Genomic DNA, 26,299 nt, shown 5'->3' with positions numbered 1-26,299 from the left:
TGCCTGAAGTACAGATCATGGGTGCCTGTTATAGGGGCAGCTACTGTGAAGGCCCTGCTCTAAGTTCTTCTAAAGACTGCTTTGTTGCTCCAGTCTGGTCCTGCTACAAACCAAACTGCAGTGACATTTGTTACTATATATTTAAGATGGCTGGAGTGTTAAGAGCCAGCCTGTCGAGTTAGGTTGGTCAGCTGGAGAAGGTTTTAGTTTAAGCTTATTAATAATGCACCTGTTCTAAATGACTTTGTTGTTGAATCTGGCTTGTCATATAGAAGATGATGCATGGTGCCAGGAGCAAAATAGTGTGTGGTTTCCTCTGACCACAGGCAGAGAGAGCAATGCTGTTGTGCTCAGGTACTATCTGTGGGCTTTCTACGGGCATTTGGTTGGCCACTATGGGAACAGGATGCTGGACTAGATGGACCACTGGCCTGATCTGGCAGGCTCTTCTTTTGTTCTTCAGAATGGTAAAGGTAAATGGACCCCTGACCATTAGGTCCAGCTGCGGACGACTCTGGGGTTGTGGTGCTCATCTCGCTTTATTGCCCAAAGGAGCCGGCGTACAGCTTCCGGGTCATGTGGCCAGTAGGACTAAGCCACTTCTGGCGAACCAGACCAGTGCACGGAAACGCCGTTTACCTTCCCGCCGGAGCTCTACCTATTTATCTACTTGCACTTTGATGTGCTTTCAAACTGCTTGGTTGGCAGGAGCAGGCACCGAGTGATGGGAGCTCACCCCATTGCGGGGATTCGAACTGCTGACCTTTTGACCATATTAGGTATTTAAAAATAATAAATGCTACCACCCTTTTAGGCTAGTCAAATAAACACAGGGCAGTGGTGATCATTAGCTCAGCCTTGTTAGCTCTGTCAACCATCCTGATCAATTCATTGATCAATGGGGCAAAGCATTTCCTTGAAATCTCTCTTGTCAGGCCCCTTAGTTCCAGGCTGCTTAGACCTGCACATCTCCCCCGCTGTGTGTGTCCCTTGATGCAATGCAATGAGGTCCCCCCAGTGCCAGAGCTGAGGCACTTTACACTCTTTTTGACGGCTGCTGGGTTTTTAAAAAGGTCACTCCGTCCAGCAGCCAAGCGAAGGGAACATTAAAATAATTACTGGGAGATTTGAGTCAGGAAACGAGAGAGAGAGAGAGAGAGAGAGAGACGCCAACTTGGCATAATTGGTGTGCTAGACAAGTGTTCCAGAAGAACACTGCAAAGTAAATGCATCTCAAGAAAAGAAAATAAGCCCTCCAAAGAACATATTTCATCTTTCAGTAACCTAAGCCTGGCATGGTCCACATTTGGAGTTTCTCAGGCAGAGAGAAGGAAGAAGCACATAAACCTATTAGACTGAGAGGCAGCTCAGGTGGTTTTCTATCAGAGCTTTGATGTATTTCTATTACTTGGGCTTCAATTTGTTGTCTCCCCCCCCCCTTCTCTTTTAGGGATTAGGTGAAGATGCTCTTCTGCAAAATGTGAAATCATGGATCCGTACCTCAGTTGCTTGCACTGGAGTTGATTGCAACAGGCTGGTCTGAGAACACAGCAATGCTTGGTTGAAAAATAGTAGTCAAGCAGAAGAATGTGTCCTAGCCGGCCAGGTGGACGCTTGCTGTATTGGAGATGGATCAAATGCCAGGGCTGGGGAATCTTTGGCCCATCAGACAATGTTGGACTCCCAATTCCCATCAGGCCCAGCCAACATAGCCAACGATCAGGGATGATGGAAGCTGAAGTCCAACAACATATGGAGGTCCACACATTATCCATCTCTGGTTTATCCAGCATGTTCCAGCTGTTCATAATTTAACAAAGAGACAAAGAGTGTCCCTTGCCAAAACACACATCATTTAGGGACACCCAATTCAGATTTTACATTTTGTTGGAATGAATTAGTAGAGTTATTCTTCTGCTCCCTTGCTCCTGTTTCTAGCAGTTGAATTTCTGAGTGTGAGATGGATGCATCTTGCCTATCACACAAAGTGTGGCTGGTGTCCATCAAGATTGGTAGGATGGAATGACAGGGCTCAAACAGTAGGCAGAGCCAGAGCCAATGGCAGGAAGAGCCAACTCATTCTAGTTTTGTCCCCATCCTGCTCTCCACTGAGTTCTACAAGGGGCAAGACTGAGAATAAGGAAGTTGGCACCCTGAGAACAAGTAAGGGCTGGGTAAGGGCAGTTTGAGATAGGTGAGGCGGTGCCTTATTCACCCAAATGGATCCACTGATCATGGAAACATCTAAAACATACACATGAGCACTAATTTGACATGCAATGAACATTGTACCACACTGCAGCTGCCAATGTATATTTTGAACTACTGGCAATATATTATATGGTCCCTGGGAGATAAGAGTCAAAGCTCCAAAGCTAAGCACATATGCTCTACATGCAGAAGGTCTCAGATTGAATATCCAGAATCTCCTGGTAAGGCCAAGAAAGACATCTGACCTAAAATCCTGGAGGGTTGCTGCTGGTCAATGCAAATTACACTGAGGTAGACCAATGTTCCATTTTAATGCAGCCTTTTATTCATAACCATGAGGACTGGAATATTCATCTAAAAATAAAGGACAGTAGCTCAGCAGTACAGCATAAGCCCACGATGAGAATTCTAGTAGCTCACACCAAAAGTCTACCTGGTGATGGAAACCAGAGTGCATGGAAATGCCGTTTACCTTCCTACTGCAGCAGTACCTATTTATCTACTTGCACTGACATGCTTTCAAACTGCTAGGTTGGCAGGAGCAGGAACTGAGCAACAAGAGCTCACCCCGTCGCGGGGATTTGAACCAACGACCTTCTGATCGGCAAGTCCTAGGCTCTGTGGTTAAGACCACAGTGCCACCCGCATCCTTTACCTTTTACCATACTCAAAGAGCACTTCTGAGAGAACTCCTAGGCACTCATACTGTAGTTATTCTGAACTGAGTTTAGGAGAGTTTGCCCATCACTAGTTGCCCTTTCTATTCATTTATTCATATAGTAAATGATTAAATCGTACAGTAACATCAACATAAGTCAGGGAGAGGGAACCTGTGGCCTTCTAGACATCATTGAACCTTAACTCCCATCAGCCCAAGCTATCATGGCAAAATGTCAGGGGAGATTCGAGCTGGGGTCCACCAAAATCTGGAGGACCACAGGTTCCCCATTCCTGATAGGTGTGGCCATTTACAGAGTAATATAAGCAAAAATAGGTCCTCGATCCAAAGAAAGCACATCGGTAGGGAAGGGAGAATGAGAGAAGGAAAGGTTAACAGGGGACATGATAATTTTATTTGGAACACTAAAGAGTGTTGTTGATATCAAGGAGGAAAATGCAAGATACACATGCAGGCCACCCCAAAAAGGGTCATATCAGAGCAGTAAATTGTACATATAACCCATCCGCTTGTCGTCTCTTTCACCCTGATTTATGGGCTGCCTTATCTCGGCAGCAACATTCTACTCTAAAAAGGTAACATATCTTTAGGCAAGCTTTTAGGTGGAGGGGAAATATATGACAGTATTGTTTTCAGAGCCAGAGACTGAAATTGAGAAAGAATGAATATTTAGGGGATAAAGCTGGAGGGGAGGGGGGAACCACCCGATCCACATATATTTCAGCTCATCTCAATTTGTAGAAGGAAGGATGTTACAATGAGCCAAAACAAGCAGCACTTAAAAGAGACATAACAAGCAAAAACATCTGCCTTTGCTGACGAAAAGCTAAGCAGCCTGTGAAAAGTTTTTAAAAGACTCCAGGAACATGGAGCTCAAGGTATTTATTATCCACCCACCTGTCAGAATGAATGACTGGAACAACCTAGGCTTTCTTACCTCCATAGCCTGCACTATGAGATGCTGCATTCATCAGATCAGAGCAGTGGTGTGTTAAACCAGCATATGGACTATGTCTTTCACATGCCACTTGATGCTTGGCAAGCATGCAAGCATGTAAGCAATAAGCATGTAAAGACTTCACGCCAGCAAGATGTGCTACTTAAGAGAATGAGGCAGCTTCGCTTTTACCCCTGTGGGCCACCAGAATGATCGGTTTTATTCATCAGGCAAAGATTTGATTGCTGCCAATTTTAACCACTGAGGATTCTGTACTTCCAGAAGTGTCTGGCAACAACTGGCAACTACTGCTCCGAGCTCAAACTGTGCCATTAGGGACCAACAACCCTTCGTGAACAATGATACTTCTCTCTTGCACATGCCTTGGGCTGTACAGTGTAGACCTTATGTTGGGGACAGTGGTGCAATTAGACTTGATGGTTAAGAAAAACCCTCAAAGCAGTTTAAGAAGAGAATAAAACAACCTAAGTATCTGAAAAAAACACACAACAATTTAAAAATATTCAGAAAAAATAAAATCAGCGATAAACTGAAGACATCAACATTACACATATTTGTTGAAACAAAAATGTTTTAGAGGTGCCGAAAGTACAGTGAAGGCTCCTGACAGATGTCTATAAGCAAGGAGTTCCAAAGTGTAGTGTTTTATTTATCCTTGGCAGACTAGCAGGGGCAAGTGCTCTTTAGATTGGAGGGGTGGGTGTTTCAGAGGGCTGCATTCTCTACTGGGCAACCCCTGGCCAGTGGCGTAGCGTGGGGGGTGCAGGGGGGCCGGCCGCACCGGGCGCAACATCTGGGGGTTAGGGTTAGGGGGCGCAAATCCACGGGTTAGGGGGCGCAAATCCATGGGTTAGGGGGCGCAAATTACTTGCCTTGCCCCGGGTGCTGACAACCCATGCTACGCCACTGCCCCTGGCCACATGCCAGGGGTGAGTAGATCCAGAGGCAAAAGTGGGCAGAGCTATAAATGTGACTCTTACTGTTTGTACAGTGGGCTAGGTTGTACACACACTCTCTCACCCCTCTTTGTCCTCTAGCCAGAGAAGCAAGAAGTACAACCAGAGTACAAGGACCTATTCTAGCTAAGCAAACCATCTCAAGAGTATGCAAAGCAGGGATGGTGTTGCATGGGGCTCGGGAAAGTTATCACCTGGGAAGAGTGCTGAGGGCCAGAGACAGGTCAGGAGGGCCAGAATTGGCCCCAGGACATGAAGTTCCCCAGTTCCAAGTTTCAACCTTCATAACCTGGGGAAGCCAGCAGCCTCATCACAATCTTTCCTTTGACCTTGTCTCCAAGAGCGTGTGGTTCCCACCCATTCCAGCAAATAGGAGGCACTGTTGCTCTCCTCCCACACTTAGGGGGGAAATGGTAAGGGCTGCCCTTTGGGGTCTCCTGGATTCTGCACCCACCTGGTGTTGTTCAGAGTGGACCCCTTCTCCTGCCCACCACAATGGTCTTTGATTCCCAGTTCAAACATCAAGTAGATTTGATTCCCCTTTGCTCCTGATGTGGATCTTCTCTCCTCCACAGCTTGTTCACTATGTAGATCTTTATTCCCCTCTTGCTCCAGGTGTAGATCTTCACCCACCCTCGGCATTTTGTGGTTCACGTCAGGTGCTAAAATGTATTAGGTCGCCCTGTTCCCAGCTCCTGGCTCAACATGGACCAGCCCTGGCCACCGGCGGAGCAAGCTGATCAGGAGCCTGGGGCAGCATGCATGCCCTGCGCCCGGGGGCAGGGCCAGCCACCCACAGGGGCACCACAGGGCCTCCAAGGAGTCTGCCTGCCAGTGTGGTATAGTGGTTCAGAGTGGTGGACTTGTAATCTGGTGAACCGGGTTCGATTCCCTGCTCTTCACATGCAGCTGCTGGGTGACCATGGGCCAGTCACAATTCTCTGAAGTCTCTCAGCCTCACTCACCTCACAGAGTGTTTGTTGTAGGGGAGGAAGGGAAAGGAGATTGTTAGCCACTATGAGACTCCTTAGGGTAGTGATAAAGTAGGATATCAAATCCAAACTCTTCTTCTTCTCCCACTCAGCCGCCCTACAGCTGAGGGGGAAGCAATGGACAGACTGTTTGGGGCAGCGCGGAGCCTGCGGGTGCCTAAGCCACCTCGTCACTCCCAGGAGAGACATGTGGCTCAGGCGTGCTGCAGGCCCCGTGGTAAGTGCCACCCACCATTTTGTCACCCCCCCTCAGTGGGGACACCCGGGGAGGACTGCATCTAATGCACCCCCCCTTGCTAAGCCCCTGGCCCTGGCATGAACAAAGGAGGCAAATTATTGGTCTACGAAGCTGGTGGCAGGGGCTCTAGGGGGTTTCAAACAGGGGTAGTTCCCAGCCCTACCTGGGGATGTTAGGGATTGGACATCAGACCTCATTCATAAAAAGCAATCGTGATTCAAAGCTGTATGTCCAGCTTTACCATTTTATTTTACAGCACATGCATTCAAAGGAGACCACACACAAGAGGATTCTAATGAAAAATATGCTGAACAATCACATCACGATTATTTTTATTTTTATTTTTGCAGCATTTTATGTGTACACATAACACTTTTCTCTGTTGCTGCTGCAGTTATATCTTATTGTCACACTGAGCTTGTGCAATATGCTTCTACTAAATTCTCGCCTGCTTTGGGATTACACTGCAAAAAAAAAAGTGGGTTAGAAAGCATTCTGGAACATAGAATCAGAGACCCCGTGGGTCATCTAGTCCACCCCTTGCAACGCAGGAATCACAGCCAAAGAATTCCTGGCAGAAAACATTTGTTGAATAACTAGTTTCATTCTAACAGAATGTACTGTCTCAGGAGGTGGTGGGTTCTCCTCCACTGGAGACTTTTAAAGAGGTTGGATTATTATATCTCAGGGGTTTCAAACAGAGGTAGTTCCCCTTTCTTCATGCCATCCATGATTTTTTTTTTTAAAAAAAATAATTTTATTAAAGATTTCTTAATTTACAAAAATACATGCATTGTCTCTTTTTTCAAGTTGCGTTTTCTACAGATAAGTTTCATTTCATAGAATCATAGAATCATAGAGTTGGAAGAGACCACAAGGGCCATCAAGTCCAACCCCCTGCCAAGCAGGAAACACCATCAGAGCACTCCTGACATATGGTTGTCAAGCCTCTGTGAGACATTAGTGTTGAATGCAGTATTAGGTTCAGAAGAAAAGAGGGGGAAAGGGGGGGGGATGGTGAGTGGGGTGGGGTGGTAATGCTTCTATTTTTCTGCTTAGTGCAGGGGTCAGCAAACTTACCACACCTTGGGCTGGTGTCTCCAGCGCCGATCGCACGGCGGGCAAGTGCGTGCCCATATGCGTGCACACATGCTATTTCTGGCGCACTTCAGGGTTGGAGGAGTACCAGAAATAGCTTCTGTGCATGTGCACGGGCCTCCTCCGACCCGGATGTGCACTGGAAATAACGCTTGTGCATGTGCACAGGCTATTTCCAGTGCTCCTCTGACCTGGAAGTGGGCAGCTGTGCAGTGCAGTGCCGGTAAGAGCAGGCGGCAGCAGCAGGTGGGGGGGGGTCGTCACGGGACGGATAAACAAGTCCCTCAGGCCTTATCCAGGCCACGGGCCTTAGTTTGGGGACCCCTGATTTAGTATATGTGTGGGGTTTTGTGTCAGTGTGGGTTCTCTTTCTGTTCGCTTGTTATATTTCCTTGGTGGAGTGGCCTAGGTTTGGTTGGTTGCCTTTGATTGGCTGTAGTGAGATTTGTTTATGTGTGTGAGTGTGTGAGGGAGTGGATTTTTGGATCAGATTAGCCAGATTGATGTGTATGCTGTTGGTGGATTCTTGTTGTCTTGTTGGGCTGTGTATGTGATGAAGAGGAACCATAGTGGGGTGAAGGCATCTTCTTCTATTTGTCCCTGTGTTACTTTCAGTTTATTGGTTAATTTTTCTAGTAAGGCTGTTTCCCATACTATTTGGTACCATTGGTCCATGTTTACTCCTGACAGGTCTCTCCAGCATCTGGCTATGAGGCTTCTGGCTGCTGAGAGAAGGTGGGTTATGAGCTCTCTAATGTGAGTGGGCATTATTATCTTGTAAGATGTTTAGTAAGGCCAGTTCTGGGGTGACTTCTAATACTTGCTTAGTTATTTTGCATATTTCCTGTACGACTGATATCCAGAAGAGTTGGATTCCTTTGATGTCTGTGGATGCCTGGATTTGGATTGCTAGGGGTTCCAGAGTCAGGATGAAGACAGGCAGTGGGCATCCTTGTTTTGTGCCTCTTTGGATAGCTATGGTATTAGAGTCCATACTGTTAGTCCTTCATTTTGCTGAGGCTTGGGAGTAGTTTTGAGGGTTTGTAAAAAGTTGGGACCAAATCTAATGTTGGTTATACTGCTAGTAAGTATTGCCATTCTAAGCAGCCAAAGGCTTTGAAGATGTCTAGGGACATAATCATCAGTGGGAATTTAGTTGCCTTGCTGTGTTTGATCAGAATCAGTAGTTTCCTAATGGGGTCTGTTATTTTGCGACCAGTGACAAAGCCAGTCTGGTCTGGGGCTATTCATTTGTGCAGGGATTTTTTTAGGTGGTTAGCCAAGATTGATGTGAATATCTGTCATGCATAATTTTATAAATTTCTACCATAACACTTCTTACTTGCCTTTATCTAAAAAGTCACAAACGTCACAACCTTTCCTCATCAAGGAGTTCCTCCATTCCCTTGAGCATTTTGGTTGCCCTTTCCTGGACCTTTTCCAAATCTACAATAAACTTTTCAAGTGAGGCAACTAGAAGTGTAGACAGTACTTCAAATGCAGTCACACTATGGATTTGTAAAATGGTGTTATGATATAAGCAGTTTTATTTTCAGCAGTTATTTTCAGTTCTATTCCTAGTGACCCTTGGCATGGAATTTCCCTTTTCCACAGCTGCTACACACTGGGCAGAGGCTCTCCAGGTTTTCAGTCATGAATCTCTCCCAGCACTGTCTGGAGATGGCAGGGATTGAACCAGGACATTCTGCATGCAAAGCAGGTGCGCTGCCTCTGAGCTACAGTCTCCCTTGAGATTTATGGAATGCCCCCTGTAACCTCCAACAGCATGATACTAAGCAGGCAGCTTCAGAGCTGTCATTTACTGGACACTCACCACTTAAAAACTTCCCTGAAAAGGGAAGAACTAAAAAAAAAATCTCTTGCTGTGTTTATTTATGGTTTTCGTATTAAAGAAATTGTCTCCCTCTTTGAAAATGTTAATCCTTGGGCCATTTCTATTTTACAATGCAATTGTATTTAATATGTTGGGCAAAATAGACCCTGACAATGCCATTAATTTTTGTGATTGATTCACTTCTCTGCTGCATCTACCCCCCCCCCCCCAAATTCCTGGACCTTCTGTCATATAGACAATTCCAGCCAATCAAGAATCACTTAAGCCCTAATTCAGTTGTTACTGCTGTGAAGGGTCACTGTACAAAGGAATTGTGGGACCAAGACTTTAGCCCCAATGCTCTAGTTTCCCTCTGGTTTCCCACATACCCAGAGCAAGTATCTCTAGTAGAAAGACTGCTACTCTTGTGTAGCATCTCTATGTGATCTAGATTGATGTATGGGGACCCTACAGAAGCAGGCTTCTCACTGCAGGTGTTTGCCCTGACATTGGGAAGTCAAAAATAGCTGCATGGTAATGAAGGTAGAGCTAAAGGTACTTGTTGTGTCCCCAAAAAGAGCTATAGTGAAACTGCTATTGCAATGCTGCACAGTCAATCAGATTTGACATCATAATGACATCACAAAGTGAAAACAAAGGCAATTGTGAGTGAGGGAAAATGCTGTTGGATCACTACTACCCTCACTCAGTGAACACTTCTGGAGCTATTCCCAAAGAATTACTGAAGGAGGGAGGGAGACGTAGCAAACTTAAAAAAAACCTATCCTTACAACCCATTTAGACTATGCATTCTAAATATTTACCTTGTTATAAATATTGGGTCTCATTTTTAATATATCTGTCCACCCTAAAACCAAGGCCACCCCCTCCAAACATCACAAATATTTATTTGGTATTGACTCAAACATGCTTCTGCGCTTAATCCCTGCAGTGTAAATCTCACAGCAGGTGGAACAGCCTTCTCATTTACTGAGGCGTAACTTCATAGATCGATGGGCCTCTGCCAGCAGATTTTAGAAGACAACTGCCACATCGAATTCACCCTGCTTATTCCTGTGGGGTGTCATGTCACACAAACATTGAGGATGGATCTGATTGCCTATTCTCAGGAGGAAGATAGGTGGAGAATGGAGGATTAGGCAGCAGAATGTGCAATAATGAAATGGATATGGCAGGCGCAAGTAACAGCACTCATGAATAAACATCAGGAACAATGTAAATAATTCTGTGATTGCAGAATCCAAGCACAGAATCCAGCATCAAGGGTGTTATTCACCCTTGGTTTGGTTTGGGGTTTTTTTTGTTTGGTGTTATTCATCTTTGAGTTGGTTTTTTTAATAGCACATTTTGCCCTTTAGTGTTGCAAAAAGCAGCCTGGAAATATATGGGCAGTGCCTGCTGAAATTTCCAAAGTCCCTGGAAAACTGTATTGACTGGCTCTGTATTGACTTGATCAGCCCTTCAGTGTCCTGCCACACAAGAACTACTGAAGCAGGCTGATTTAGGCCAGTTTTGTCCCTCTTTTTAAGAGCACAGAGATTAAACGTAAACTTGAGAGTCTATGACACCTCGTCACTGCAAATGCCACAATACCACAAAGTCTGGGTTTGTTTATTCTTGCAGGTGTTTGGGGGGGAGAATGGAAGTCTCAAGTTTATGAAAAAGGAATTAGAGAGCGCGCGCTTGCACACACCCCACAGCAAGCCCATGATTAATCTCACATCAATACAGATATTGTTTCCACGGGGATTTGTGTATAACTAAATTTGAGCAGAAGGGGGAAATCATCAAAAAATCATCCTTCATGGTGCTAGACATGACAGCTGTGCTCCACCTCCACTGTTGGGAGGAAATATGCCTCTGAATACCAGTTGCTGTGAGTCACAAGTGGGGAGAGTTGCTGCTACACTCAGGTCCTCCTTGTGTGCTTCCTGGAAGCACTTGCCTGGTAGGGTTGCCATATTTTGAAGAGCAAAAGAGCACAGATATCCCTGGGAGACCTAACACACCTCACAGGGTTGTTGTCTGGATGAAATGGGTGAGTGGGTGGGAACCACATTGGACGCCTTGAGCTCCCTGGGAGGAAAGTTGGACTAAATATACAATTAGCATTAGTAACAACAACAGTTATTGCACTTCACATGGGGAGCACCAAATAGAAAAGGTTAACTAGCTTACAAACTCTCTGGATCAGCGAGGGCAGGAGAAACTGTGAGGCTGCAAGCATATTTATTTTATTTTGAACATTAGTATGCTGTCTGTGTACATGGGTGGTGCTGTGGGTTAAACCACAGAGCCTAGGACTTGCCGATCAGAAGGTTGGTGGTTCGAATCCCCGCAACAGGGTGAGCTCCCGTTGCTCGGTCCCTGCTCCTGCCAACCTAGCAGTTCGAAAGCACATCAAAGTGCAAGTAGATAAATAGGTACCGCTCCAGCAGGAAGGTAAACAGTGCTTCCATGTGCTGCTCTGGTTTGCCAGAAGCGGCTTAGTCATACTGCCCACATGACCCGAAAGCTGTACGCCGGCTCCCTCGGCCAATAAAGCGAGATGAGTGCCGCAACCCCAGAGTCGGCCACGACTGGACCTAATGGTCAGGGGTCCCTTTACCTTTATGCTGTCTGTGTATGTGTGTGTGTCCAGGAAGCATACCCAAAAATCACCTTCCCCATTTGTAGTGGTTTAGGCCACAACCCCAATTCAACGGGTTTTCCAAATGACAACCACATGTTGTTGCATCTGCCTTCTCCCCTACGTGCTGCTGCGTCTGCCCCTCAGGACTCCATACTTACCTGGCCATACCTTCCCCCTTTCGCCAGTGGCGTCCTTATTCCCATTCCCTCATCACATTCCACAACCTGGCACCCACCCGACCAGACTAGACCCAACAACAGCACCTCTCTCTAACCTCCATGGCAACTGCCACCAGCCCCATCAAGCGGACTCTCGCTCAAATCCTGTTTGAGAAAGGCGGGGGATGAGCAAACTACCGCCCGCAGTGCCTCCAAACCCGGCCTGCAACTTCACGCTCTCACGCCTAAACGCCTGAAAGTGTTGCAAGAACAGAGTGCCCAGGTGCCCAGGCGAGGTGAGCAGCCAATCAGAAGCCACAGTGACGATACCCGTCCTTACTATTCCACTTTCAGGGTCTGCGCCCCCTCCCTATCTGCACCCTCTCCCAAGTAGTCACCCAGCCACCCAGAAAGAGGAAGCGGGGGAGGAGGGAGTAGGCAGCAGAAACGCGCGCACACAAGCCATGCAAAGTCCCCTCGCCTTCCTCCAGAGTGTTTCAGTTAATTGCAGTTTGACTTTTCAATTCATTTCCTCACCCCACCAACCCGCCCCATGCCAGTCAGCCGTCCCCGCATACCAGCCCCCTCACACCCTCAGCTTCCTCAGCCCTCCTGCAATTGATGATGGCCCCAATCATGAGCACGCATGACTTTGGCTCGCCGCAATCGGGACAGTGCAAGCTCTGGGCTGCCAAAGGGAAAAGCGACCCCACCAGCTGCCCGCCCGCATCGTTGTCAAGGCAGGGAAACAAACCGCCAGCTATCCACATACACGCACACGAACACGCCAGTGCCCAGGGCCGGATTTAGGTTTTATGAGGCCCTAAGCTACTGAAGGTAATGGGGCCCTCTATATGTCCAGCTGTCCTTTGTCAACAACAAATTGCCACTGGTTTTTGTGTTGAATATATGCTATATGGTAATTTATGGACCTAATAGGTTTCTAAAGCCATTTGCACATAACAAAATATGTATTTTATCAAGGTAATTGTTGAACTGAAATACAATTAAGAAGAAGTATATTAATAGTGAAATACACGCTTATTGCATTTATACATTTTAAATTTATTGTTGTACATTGTTTTAAATGTTTGTTTTCCTTCTGGGATTGTACCCCCAAGAGTGTTTTATAAGCTGGTCTCCGACCGTAATAAATTATCTATCTATCTATTTATCTAGTGAAATACAATTAAGAAGAAGTATATTAATAGTGAAATAATTATTAATATATACTATTGCTGTATGTAGGTTTTATTTTATTTGTTTTTTATCTTATATTTTGGAAAGGTACATCCAGTTTTTTCCCCTTTAATTTTTTTTGGGGGGCCCCCCAAGAGAGTGGGGCCCTAAGCTATAGCTTGTTTAGCTTATACATAAATCTGGACTGCCAGTGCCCAGCCACTCTCTTTACTCGCCACCCAGCTCCACACACTGCAGACCGAGCAGCTCACTCATCCTCTCTCCTGCACCCGCTCGCTCCAACACAACGGGCACCAAGCATACTGGCAACCCAGATGTACATCCAGAAAATAAGACTGTGCGGGGCAAAGGGGGGAAGTGTTCATGCCACAGAGGATGAAAGGGGTCATATCACTGCCTGGGCTTCCAGTTTGGGGTGGGTGGGCAGTATATCTGAATTGTGTGTATGCACGCACAGACAAGCAAAGCCAAAAAAAGAAAAGAAACCCAGACTTTTTGCCCAATTTTAAAAATCCACCCAGACAGAAATTTTGACCCTGAAAACAAGGATGTGTCTGGAGGAAACCCAGATGTATGGCAGCCCTACTAACTGGCCACTGTGAGAACAATATGCTGGACTAGGTGGACCATTGTTCTGATCTTCTTACTGCTTTATAAATTTATCATAGCTTAAAAACAACCCTGTTAAGCAGGGGTGGCACATCCTGTTTTGCCACTCTTGGGGCAAAATAGAAAGTGCTTCAACACCTGCCCTGCCACTTCCACTGGCACCACTTCCTTGTGCCGCCTACTGCCTCCTCCACTGATCTTGTTTCACAAGTTCTCTCATGTGGAATCTTGCAGGATTTTGGCAAGATCTCACTGGAAATTGGCACAAATGCCAGCACTACTTTGCTGGTGGTGGAACACCCACAGGGGTGCCACATCAGAGGCTTTCACCACCTTGAGACGGCTGCTTCCCTCTGCCTTTGTGGGTGGGCCAGCCCTGCTGGGAAAGCTGACAAGGCCCATCTACCCCAGCATCTTGTTTTCTCCAGTGGCCAATCATACACCTCTGAGAAGTTAGATGAGGGCTATGGCTCAGTGGTAGAGCATCTGCTTTGCGTGCAGAAGGTCCCAGGTTCAATCCCTGCCATTTCCAGACAGTGCCTGTCGTCTCCAGGTAAGAGTGGTAAGACTGGGGAGTGAACCCTGCCTGAAATCCTGCAGAGCCACTGCCAGTCAGTGTAGACAATTCTGAGAATTGGAAGGCAGGAGGTCCTTAAGGCAGCTGCTCAGAACACTTTTGCACATTCATAGCTTCTCTGAACATGGCAGCAATATGCCATTGCTAAGAGGGCCCATTGCAAGGGCTGGGAAGGAACAGAGAAAAGGAGTCCAGGCAGGACATGATATTAACATTGCAAGAATGCAATTAGTGTCTGTGTTGGGTGTGTGTGTGTGTGTGTGTGTGTGTGTGTGTGTGTGTGTTGCAATGTAAATAGCACCTAGGAAAATGATTGAACAACCACTGCCACACCCTGGGGATGAGAGAGAAATAAAAACATTCCTGTTCTGTCACACCATGCATCAAGGTGATAGGAAAGACCTTTCTCTGCCCAAAACCCACTGTGAATCAGAGAGGACAAAGCTTTGCTAGATAGACAGAGTCAGGCCCATGGGATAAGGTGGAGCATGAGCCAATGACTGGCAGGGAAAGCTACTTCTGGTTTTGTTCCCACCTCCCTCCTCCCTGCAAAGCTCTACAAAGGGAGATACTGAGACTATGAAAGAGGAAGCCGGCACACACACACTGGGCTCATTGCAAGAAGGCAGGCAGACGAGGGCTGTCTGGGAGCAGGCTGAGGTTGTTGGGGCAGTGCTCCATTCATCCTAATGGACCAGCCTTTCTTTACTGCTGCACTGAGTTGAGCTGTGCATCTTAATGAACTAATATGCATTCTTCCCAAGCTGTACTTCTAACTATCAGCCACTATCATCCACCCCACTGCAATTCTTTCTCTGCTAGCTGCAGAACACACACACACACCCCAGTGCAATAATTTTACTTGGCTTTTAAGTCTTCAAAAAGAAACCATCAGGGTTTTCTACAGGAAATCATATTCAATCAAAAATAGAGTGAGTTTCTTTCCAGGCTGTTAGCAGCATCCCATGTAAATCATTTTGACTCAACCAGCAAGAGACGTTCTAAAAGGCATGCCTTTAGACTGTGGACTCAGCTATACAGCTGCAAATAAAACGTTTTAAGTGTGTTCTAAGTGCAATATACAATGTGACACTAGATGGGGATGGTGAGCCTTATGGAAAATTCAATGTGTTTGTGTGGTATTTTTTTTTTTTTTAAAAAAACGCTTTAAAAAAAAAGCATTTTCAGAATGGTTTTTATATGTGCGTAGATTCAGCCTGGTTGTACAATGGGGTGAAATGGTCAGAAATGTTCTGGCTGGAGAGCCAGTGATAGCCAGGAATAGCCAGGGCCTCCATTCTCCCACTGAACAGTTGACAATTTCAGAACCTGCTAATTCCCAGTCCCTGTTAAAATGAAGGGCAGCAGACACTGGCCTCTGCCATCATCCAGGAGATAAAGGGTCACTGTGAGGCTGCATCCCCCAGCTCCCAAGAAAAATGGCAAAGGGCAGATTAGCCTGGCCAAATCCATTGATCAAGAGGAAGGAGCAGTTTCCTTCTTCCTGCCTGAAATAACCTGTGGCTCCAAATGCTGATTTGGACTCATCCATACTTCTGCTTGTCCCATGCCAAGAAAGCACAGATCCAAGTGGCTTTGAGTTTACCCTGCTCTTTTCCTGGAGAAAACTCACTCTTTAGCTTTAGCAAACATCAATCTAGGAAAAACCCAATTGATATTTGCTTTGCTTGAGTGCTAAAGGTTGGGTTTTGAGGATCAAGCAGAAGTCTGGATGAGCCCCAAGGCTGTTGGGTGTGTATATACGCATGAATATGTGTGAGAGAGTGAGTTTGGGGGCTCTTTATATTATCACAATCTGTTATAAGCTACATCATGAATGTGGTATATAGATCTTCAAAATTATTTCTTGGAAAGCAGAACAAGGTACAGGAAATCACAGTATTATTTTTTTTCATTTCTAATTACTAAGCAGATTCAATTATATAGCAAGAATACTGAGCACCAGCATATGCTTAGCCATGTTCTTATCAGGTTCTCCAAGTATTTTATATAAATGCTAATCAGTCAAGCATTAACATCACATTTGGAGGGATAGCAAATAGAATCATTATCACTTTAGAAGCAAGTAAGCTGAAGTGCATGATGTGGAACAGAATCCTTCCCTTGCACTTTCCTCCCTTCCAGCTTGTTGGCACAAAAGAATCCTTCTGACATCAGTAAACCTAAGCTACTTTTGTCCAACATTTACCAAAGTGATAAATGCTGGTTATTTTAATGAAAGGTCATCTCTTTTATTGTTGCTGCAGCAAGTTCAGTTTGTGGGGTAGCTTATAGCACCCAGGGAAGTTAAAGCATCACCTATGAGATTGCCAAACTGCAGCAGGGTTAAGTTATGCATGTAAAGTCATAGACAAACCAGAACCAGGTATTGGTAATCAGTCTGAGTCCAAAAAAAGTGATCTATAGGCTAGGGGCAAAATTAGGCTTTATTTCACCTGGATTTGGCACACATACCCACACCCACATGGAGCCTCAATAGTGTCCTTCAGGAAGCTTCACCCAGGGCAAAAAAACCCAGCCCCAGCCCCCCCCCCACCGTAGTTACAGCCCTGCCATAGGCAATGACAGAAGGTAACAGCCCAAGGGTTAGCATCAGCTAAGTTATGGTATCTTGTATATGGTATCTTGTATATGGTATATGGTTATGGTATAGACTGCGTTATTCCAGCAAAGGCTGATACAGCCTATCTAACGCTTAATGCCAGCTGTCAGTGCTGAATGGTGTTCTGAGAGACCCTTTGCTTGAGAAGTATGAAACAATTGAAGCCCCTAATCCCAGAGGGGGCCCCAGAACCACATTGCTTTTTTAAAAAATGGGTCCAGTTGACCCAATTGAGTGGCATGGCTCAAATTGTTTGCTTTTTTGTTGTATATATTTCAACAATCCCAAAGTTTGAGAGTCAGTACCACAGATGTTTTAAAAGGTTGTTGCAAGCAAACCTGTTGAAGAAGATAACAGTGATTACCTAGACCTTGTTGCTGATTGTGAAGGGGACCCCATAAAAGTTGAAGCTTCAAGGCCCCAAAATGTAGGTCTGCCACTGCCTTTTCTTCAGAGTCACCCAGAGGTTTGGGGCTCTTGTGCATGCAGTTCAACATGGGCGTGGGCCTGGGCCAGAATCTTTAGACACCCGTCCTCTTAGGGGTTTTTTGGGGGGGGTGGCTCTGACTCTCTTGGACTCCACTCAGGCTTCATTCACTGGTAAACTGGACCCCATCCCAAGGCCCCCGGGCCTCAAGGAAATTCCCTGGAGTCAGCCTTGGCGAGCCTCACCTTGAACTCTCAGGATTGTCAAGACTGATGACAGGAGACCCTGCCTGTTCCTTCAAGTCTTCAGTCTAAAAGAGGTGCAGTGTGTCCTCAGGAATTGGATGTCCTGCTCAGAGGACAAGGCTGGGCATGGCATCTATGTTGTTGGCACATTGAAAAAGACTAGGAGACAGGTGGATTGTTATACACAGGCTGAAACTCCATAAGAAAAGAACGAATGTATGAAAAGGAGCTAGCTTTTGCAAGCTGAGTGGCATCTCAATATACTTCTTTGCCATGTTTCACTGATGTACCAGATCATAAGAGCAGAAAGCAGAAGCAGCAACAAATACCCATTTTGCCATCTCTCAAACTTCCCTTGCAGCATTTCTCAAACTGCTGTTTATAGGTGGTTCTGATGTCTTACTCTTTCCCCTTCACTGCCAAAGATGCTACAATTGTACTTCAGGCAAGATCGGTGGGTGTTCTGGGAACAAAAAAGAGTCTTGGTGCATGTCTATTTGTGAGAATCTGGTCTGCAGGGTAACAGTCCATCATTCCTGACCAGAAGCAGCCTGTTTCTTCAGCGTGACAAAAAGACGGGAACAAAGGAAGACAGACCACTGGTCCATCTAGCTCAGTATTGTCTGAACTGACTGGCTGTGGCTCTCCAGGTTTGGAGCCAGGGAACATTTTCAATTCTACCTGGAGATGCTGGAGATTGAACTAGGGATTTTCTGTGTACAAAGCAGATGCCCTAACACTGGGCCACAGCCCTTCACCAAATACACAAATATGCAACATATGCATTGTACACAAGCAAAAATGTACAAATATGCACCCAATCCAGTAGGAGCTTCTCCTGAGCAAATTGCACCCTCCCACTCCTAAGCTCAGGGACAAGCGGGATGCTGTGGGTTAAACCACAGAGTCTAGGGCTTGCCGATCAGAAGGTCGGTGGTTCGAATCCCTGTGACGGGGTGAGCTCCCGTTGCTCGGTCCCTGCTCCTGCCAACCTAGCAGTTTGAAAGCATGTCAAGGTGCAAGTAGATAAATAGGTACCACTCTGGCGGGAAGGTAAATGGCATTTCCGTGCACTGCTCTGGCTTGCCAGAAGTGGCTTAGTCATGCTGGCCACATGACCCGGAAGCTGTACGCTGGCTCCCTTGGCCAATGAAGCGAGATGAGCGCCACTACCCCAGAGTCGTCCACAACTGGACCTAATGGTCAGGGGTCCCTTTACCTTATTCCTAAGCTCAAATGAGCTGTCACCAAACTGCTGCTCATTTCAGTGGGATCTTGAACATAAGAAGTCCTAGATAGCTCGTGCTGCATTCCAGAATATTTTGAAACTTGCCTCTGTCTGGATTTGGGGCAGCACAGAAAGAACTCAGTTTTGATTACAGAAGAAACATTCCTCCACTTTTTAGAAGGGCTATTCTGTCATCACCTCCCTAACTGAAATAACAAACATACTAGGATGGTTGTTTTGTTTAGGATACTTCTTTTCTAATCTTTCAATAAGTGAAAAAGCTTTTTATAACTGAATCTTGGCAATTTTTTTCTGAGTTCTTATGCTTCACAATTGTGGCTTGTGCCCATTAAGGTTGGTAAGGCAGAAGACAGGGAAGCCAACAATAGGCAGAGCCAGAGACAACAACAGTTGGAGGCAACCTATTCTAGTTTTCTTCCCATCCTTCTCCCTGCTGAGTTCTGCAAGGGAAGAACTGAGACCAAGGAGAGAAATCTGATGGCCAGGTCCATTCCCTGGGCTGGTTGTAAGTAAGAAGGTAGGTGGGTGCTGGTTGAGAGCAGACTGAGTTTGGTGGAACACTGCCCCATTCACTCTAATGGACCAGACTCAGGGCCTACACAGCCATTAGGCTAGCTTAGGGGTCAGCAAACATTTTCAGCAGGGGGCTGGCCCACTGTCCCTCAGACCTTGTGGGGGCTGGACTATATTTTGGAAAAAAATATGAACCCATTCCTATGCCCCACAAATAACCCAGAGATGCATTTTAAATAAAAGCACACATTCTACTCATGTAAAAACACCAGGCAGGCCCCACAAATAACCCAAAGATGCATTTTTAAATAAAAGGACACATTCTACTCATGTAAAAACACACTGATTCCTGGACCATCCGCGAGCCAGATCGAGAAGGCGATTGGGCCACATCTGGCCCCTGGGCCTTAGGTTGCCTATCCATGGGCTAGCAGTTCACCTGCTCCACCGTGATGGAGAAGTGGCACTGGCACTGACATAAATTTTGGCAAGATCTCACCCACCGCCAGCAAGAATTCACTGAAATTATGTGAGATCTTGTGGAGCGTGTGAGATCTCACCAGAAGCCAGTGAGCTCTCACCTGAAATCCACTTCTCTGCTAGCAGTGGGGCAGGCGATGTAGGCGGTATGGTGACTGCCACAGGCCGGGGGGCACTTCCCATTTTGCCTCAAGCAGCAAATCAGGATGTGTCACCTGTGACCAGACTCCAGTGCAATAAAATGTTGCAAAATCAAGTTCCAGTCAGCAAGCTTGCCCTCCTCCACTCCCCCTTCCAGCTGATTTTCCGTCTCTGCTACCTGCAAACAATGATTACAGAGAATTCCATTATCACTGAAAGCGCTCAATTCTCATTCATCTGTTTTGGATCTTCCCTTTAGGTCTCATCTCAACGAAAGATGGTTTGAACTTCTGCAAAGGTGGGAGTCGCTCCAAACCTGCTGATACCTCTCTAGTCTGAGGGCAGGTACCATTTGGGCTGAATAAGCATCAGCCCGCATTACCAAACATCTACAGAAGGAAAGATTATTGTGCTGAACAATGGTATACTTTGTGGGAAGAATTAATAAGAGAATTTGTTTGCAGCCTATGATTATGATTATGCACTAATTATGAGATTAATAACTAGGCAATTTTTGAGGATTTTTAGGGTTTGGAAAATCTTCATGCGGCATAGGGGGACATAAGGGGGTGGGGGTAGATGGAATAAGGAGAAAGGGAAGGAGATGGACCACCCTGCCAATTGGCACAAGTTATTTGCCTACAACACCAGCTGGCACTGCCTTGTTCACTCACATGATGGGGATGTACCTGCAGCAACTACTGTTGTTACTAGACAACCCCTAGATTATTGTCATGCATTCTGTATATCATAGAATCACATAAATCCCCATCCTGTGGAATGCCCTCCCATCAGATTTCAAAGAAATAAACAACTATCTGGTATTTAGAAGACATCTGAAGGCCGCCCTGTTTAGGGAAGTTTTTAATGACTTATGTTTTAATGTATTTTTAACCTTTTGTTGGAAGCCACCCAGAGTGACTGGGGAAGGGGTAGGGGTAGAAATAATATATTATTATTATTATTATTATTATTATTATTATTATTATTATTGGAGAGTTGGTAATGACACCAATGGTCATCTAGTCCAACCCCCATACAATGCAGGAAACATAACTAAAGAATCCCTGGCCATCCAGTGATGGATGTTTAAAAACCTCCAATGATGGAAAGTCCATCACTTTCTGAGGGAATCTGTCCCCCAGTCAAACAGGTCTTATCATCAGAGTATTCTTCCTAATGTTTAGTCAGAATCTACTTCCTTGTAATTTGAATCCATTGGATGCTACCCAATGGAACAGCAGAAAACAAGCTTGCGCCATCATCCCTATGGAAATCCTTCAGATAGTTGATGGCTAATGTAACATCTCTCAGTCTCCTCTTTTCCAGGCTACACATACCCAACTTCCTCAAACGTTCTTCATAAGGTTTGGTTTTCACCACTCTTTATCATCTTGGTCGCTCTCCTCTGCACATGTTCCAGTTTGCGAATATCCTTTTTAAACTGTGGCACCCAGAACTGGACACAGTACTGCAGATGTATTCTGACCAAGGCATAATAGAATAGTACTATTACTTCCCTTGATCAGTACACTACAGTTCGCCTGATTAAGCCTAGAATTGCATTAGCTTTTTTTTTCTTATAACGTTAACAGCAGGTATAGGAAAAGCTGTGCACACATTATTGGCTCAAAATGCAGTGAGGTTGTTACTTTTCTCAATTCATATCAAAGTCAATTTGGTGGGCAGGGGGAATGCATCAGAATGAAGCATTTCATAAGAAAAGGGCAGGATAGATACAGGATAGAAATGTATTGTCGTGAATGTTGTTCATCCCAAACCAGTGGTGGGACAGCACTGGATGCAGAGTAAATGGGAGCAGGTATTCAGTCAATGTCTAAACAGCCCAAGGGTGAATGGGAAGGGGGCTTTAAATCTCTCCTTGCCATACTCTGATTAAAAAATAACCTCTCCAGAGCTGATATTCATATTTCAAGGAAAGTTTCCATTGGTGCCAATGGAAGCATTCATTGAAACTGAAATTCATTCATTCATAAAAAGGAATCCTCTGCCTTAAAGTAACTTGCTCCACAAAGCAGCTTTAGATCTCTAAGGGGGGATGGGGGAACCTCCACGTAACAATAAAATATGAAAGCACAAAATACAGCACAAGGAAACAGTAAATCAGCATAAAAAGTGAAGTGCAGAAACTATTTTTAAAAATAAAATGGGTCATAGAAGAATATGAAAACATAAAAAGATGAATACGGAACTGAAGAAATGCAGCTTATTTCATTTTGTGGGATCCACCCTTTTTGTTGAATTTATATGCCTCTGTTCCACTGGAGATAGTTTAAATTGTTTTTATAATTGTCATGGTTTTATAACTGTAAATTAGGTTGTAACTCGCCCTGGGACCTTATGGTAAAGGGCAGGTTCAAAAACCAAGCAAGCAAATAAGAAAGCAAGCAAGCAAGCAAACAAACAAACAAACAACAAGCCTAATTTTGGAAGGCTTGGGAGAAAATGAAAGATTATTAAACAAATGTCCAAAATGCGGCAATCTAATGGAAGAGAATGCCAGAGAACTGGTGACACAATGCTAAAAACACATGCTCAAGTAACAGCATGCTTTACCCACAGGGATACACAGGAATCTGCCTTACAAGACCATTGGTCCATCTAGCATGGAATTGTATGCACAGACTGGCAATGGCTCTCCAGGATTGCTCCCAATCCTACTTGAAGATACTGGAGATTGTACCTGAGACCTTCTGCATGCCAAGCAGATTCTACTTTAGTGAGCCATGGCACTTTGGGGTGTGCAGCACCATCAACAGATCTCCACCCACAAGTCTAAAGGACAGGGATGAGATGTAGGGAAGAGGTGGCTTCTCGGATATCCTGGTCTTAAGCTGGATATGCCCCCGTAATAAAACCTTGAATTTAGCTCAGTAGCTAAAAATAGCAGCTTCAGAGAGAGGACTTTTATTAGGACTGTGGCAGCAAAGGAAGAGTCCCCCTCCACACCTTTTAGCCTAGAGGATGTTCAATCATTCCCCTAGCTACTATTTACATTGCAAACACACATTTTTATATCCTAACCTTCCTTCAAGGAAATTAGGGTGACCTATAGCAGGGTTACCTCTGTTCTATCAACTTCCATGATTAATAGCTTTCTATTTGATTGCAACAACTCTGAAAGCTATGCCAGGCTGGATCCATGTGACTGGTTGAAGCCCCCAACTCCTGCCCATGTTTGCATTGGCACACCTGCGTCTGCCTGGTGGAACTGGGCTCCTTTGAAGAGATGGAAGGCATCACTATCAGTGATCAGGATTGTGACAGTTCCTTGATATAATCCCCTAATTAGTCTTCACTTTGGGCTACAACTCACATTACTCCCAGCTGATGGAAGTTTAGTTCAAACCATTTGGAGGAAATCACCCTAGTGAAGGCTGAACTACTTCAACTTTCCTGGCCATGCTGTTGGAGTTGGGAGAGACACCAAGGATCATCTAGATCAACCCCCTGGAATGCAGGAATCATAGCTAAATAATCCTTGACAAATGACCATCCAACCTGTTTGAAAACCAGTGAAGGAAATTCACCACCTTCAGAGGCAGCCCATTACACTGTCCAGCAGCTCTTAATGTCAGGAAAAAATTCTAGTATTTAGTCAGTATCTCCTTTGTTGTAATTTGAATCTATTGGTTTGGGTCCTATACTCTTCAGCAGAAGGAAACAAGCTTGCACCATTTTCCTTGTGTCAGCCCCTGTAGTCCAACAACATCTGGAGTACATCAGGTTGGAGGAGAGCTGCCATGTGCCCTAACCACTAAACCACCCTGCCTCTATCATCCACCTAGACACCTCAAGCAAAGTACTACAATTACTGGAAGTGACTTGGACCAGCAAAGGCAGAGGCTGTAAATGACAGCCCCAGATACTACCACCCTGTCAGCCTGTTTTGTGTCCCACCTTACCTTGACGGCTTCAGCATGGGTCACCTTGTCCAAGGGCTTGTCGTTGACTTTCAGGATCTGGTCTCCCACCCGGAGGCCTTCCTTCTCAGCCAGGGAGCCTGGTTCCACCAGGGAGACATAGATCCCGACTCCGTGCTCAGAGCCACCTCGGATGCTGAATCCCAACCCTTCCTGGGCCTTGTTCCTCCTGAGGATCACTTGCCTGATCTCCCCGCGGAGTTCTTCCAAGCCGGAGGCGCCCAGGGGAACTGTCCCGTCGAGCGTGGTGCTGAAATCCTGCAGGGACCTCCGCGAGGCGAGAGCGGGGGGCCAGAAGTGGCCAGTCTGAGTGGAAGACGGGGAGCGGGTGGCCGGGGCTGGCGTCGGCAGGGTCCGTGCAGATGCAGCGCAGTCGAGGCCCGCGCTGCCGGAGCTGTTGGCAGGCAAGAAATCCGCCTTCAAATAGAGCCCCTCGGAGGTGTACTGGTCGAAGAGCAGCTGGTCCGAGCGGGGGATGACCAGGCGCAACATGGGCAGGAGCTGCCTCTTCTCGGGGCCGTCGAGGAGGACTTTGAGAGTCTGCACCAGATCGAAGACGTTCCTCCGGCAATGATAGACGTTCAAGCAGTGGATAAACTGCTCCTTCTCCGCCTCGTTCAGGAGCAGGTTCAGCGCCCCATGAAGTTTTCTCACGTTGGCCGACAGCAGGCGGATCCCAGCTCCGGCCGCCGCCGCGGGCCCCAGCTGGCCCCCAGCCGCCGCGCCGCCGAAGGTGTTGGACTGGGAAGACGAGGCTGCGGAAGAGCACGATCCCAGAGACATGCGATCCAGATCCGCGCTCATGGCCCCCCCTCCCCAAGCGACAGGTCTTGGGCAGCCAGTGGAAGGCGCTCGCTAATGGGAGGGGGAGGAGGGAAGTGTCAGGACATCGGAGGGCAAACTCGGGAGCTGCTGCCGGAGCTTAGACGGGAAGAGGCTCCGGTTTCGACTGGGGCAACTCCGCTCTTTTCACCCTCCTTGGCCTGAGGGGAGAGCCGGAGGGAAGGACAGCCATAGAGATAGGGGAAGGAGAGGAAGAGGAGAGGAGAAATCCCTTCCGTTCTCCTCCTTCTCGGAGCCGCCGAGGGAAGACTCAGAACTTCGCGGTCTCTCCGAATCTTCTTGCCGAGTTTCCGCCACTTTTTACGTAGAGCGGGCGCGATCTGGGCTGGTTCCGAAACGCCCCAGCGCGGCAGGAGAAGTCACGGATCTTCCTACTCCCTCTGTAGATAAAAGGAGCGTCGAGGGTCTTCTGTGGTATATGATCCTCTCACCCTCTTGCAGGGAAAAGAAAAACACACACACCACGGAGAAGTAGCGCTGGGGATTTGCGGTGTATGCGCTGCCGGCGGCTCTTATGTAGATCCTCTTGTTGAGAGATCGCCTCTCTCTTTTTGCGCGTGAAGTCCTGGCCTCCCCAATCTACTCTTTGTTTAATTTTGCAATTCGTCACAATATATTATAAAAGAATAAACACATGAAGCGAAGAAACAAAAATACTCGACGGCCTCTCCTGCTTTACACTCTTTGGTCTTTGCAAAAGAAAAGTCCCTTCCTACGGAGCTGACTGCTGCGCTGATGCCGCTAGAGGAGGGGACGGAGGGAGAGTTTGCTAAACTGTTGAGCGGCTCTGCTCCGCCAAGCTGCCAGCCTGCCTGCCTGCTGGGGCCAGCCTCTTGGCAGCAGCTGCTCAGGAAGTGACGCGCCTTCCCCCGTTGCCAGGAGACGGTCCGATACAGTCCGGCTCAGCAGAGGTGAAGGTACTCGCGGAGGAGGAGGCGGGGCGGGCGGCGGGGAGCCAGGGCTCGCTGGCTGGCTGATCTACCCAGGCGACTTGGATGGCAACACCTGAGGGAACTGCCTGCAACCATGACCTCCCCCGCCCCCCGGGCCTTTAAAAGCTGTGCGACAGGCGGAAATCCAACGGATGGAGTCTCTCGTCACCAGCTCCTCCTCCCAAAAGCTATACGAACTGGACGCTTGTCTGCTAAGCGGCATTCCAGTTAGCTAGTTAGCACCTCCTTACAGGGCACTCCAACATGGCAGGTGGAAAGCTGACAGGTGAAGCTTTTCTACACTACTTGCAAAACAACAAACAAACCATCTCAGTACTTTATGAAGTCCTGTGAGGCAAGGATCCAGGTGACTACCATAATACAGTTGTGTAGCAGGCTTTTTAAAAAGTGAGGGCTGGAGTCTTGCTGCATTCATTGTTGTTGTTGTTGTTTAGTCGTTTAGTCGTGTCCAACTCTTCGTGACCAGAGCACACCAGGCACTTCTGTCTTCCACTGCCTCCCACAGTTTGGTCAAACTCTTGCTGGTAGCTTCGAGAACACTGTCCAACCATCTTGTCCTCTGTCGTCCCCTTCTCCTTGTGCCCTCCATCTTTCCCAGCATCAGGGTGTTTTCCAGGGAGTCTTCTCTTCTCATGAGGTGGCCAAAGTATTGGAGCCTCAGCTTCATGATCTGTCCTTCCAGTGAGCACTCAGGGCTGATTTCCTTAAGAATGGATAG

General features: G+C 46.6%; 1 protein-coding gene across 3 annotated transcripts in view; it reads right to left on the bottom strand.

Annotated features, from left to right (window-relative positions):
- The window catches only part of WHRN (whirlin), a 122,550-nt gene extending 97,048 nt beyond the window's left edge, over nucleotides 1-25,502 (bottom strand). The window contains exon 1 of one of the 3 annotated variants that reach the window (XM_080990861.1): nucleotides 23,768-25,502. In XM_080990861.1, coding sequence (XP_080846987.1) covers nucleotides 23,768-24,589 — 822 coding nt within the window. In that variant the 5' untranslated portion in view covers nucleotides 24,590-25,502. The remainder of the gene's footprint in view (nucleotides 1-23,767) is intronic. The other 2 variants (XM_080990859.1, XM_080990860.1) reach the window with 2 other exon arrangements.
- Between the last annotated feature and the right edge of the window lie 797 nt (nucleotides 25,503-26,299).

This window comes from Podarcis pityusensis, assembly GCF_964106645.2.
Source record: "Podarcis pityusensis genome assembly, chromosome: Z".
Taxonomy (NCBI): Eukaryota; Metazoa; Chordata; class Lepidosauria; order Squamata; family Lacertidae; genus Podarcis; species Podarcis pityusensis.
This window is presented reverse-complemented; position numbering and strand designations above follow the sequence as displayed.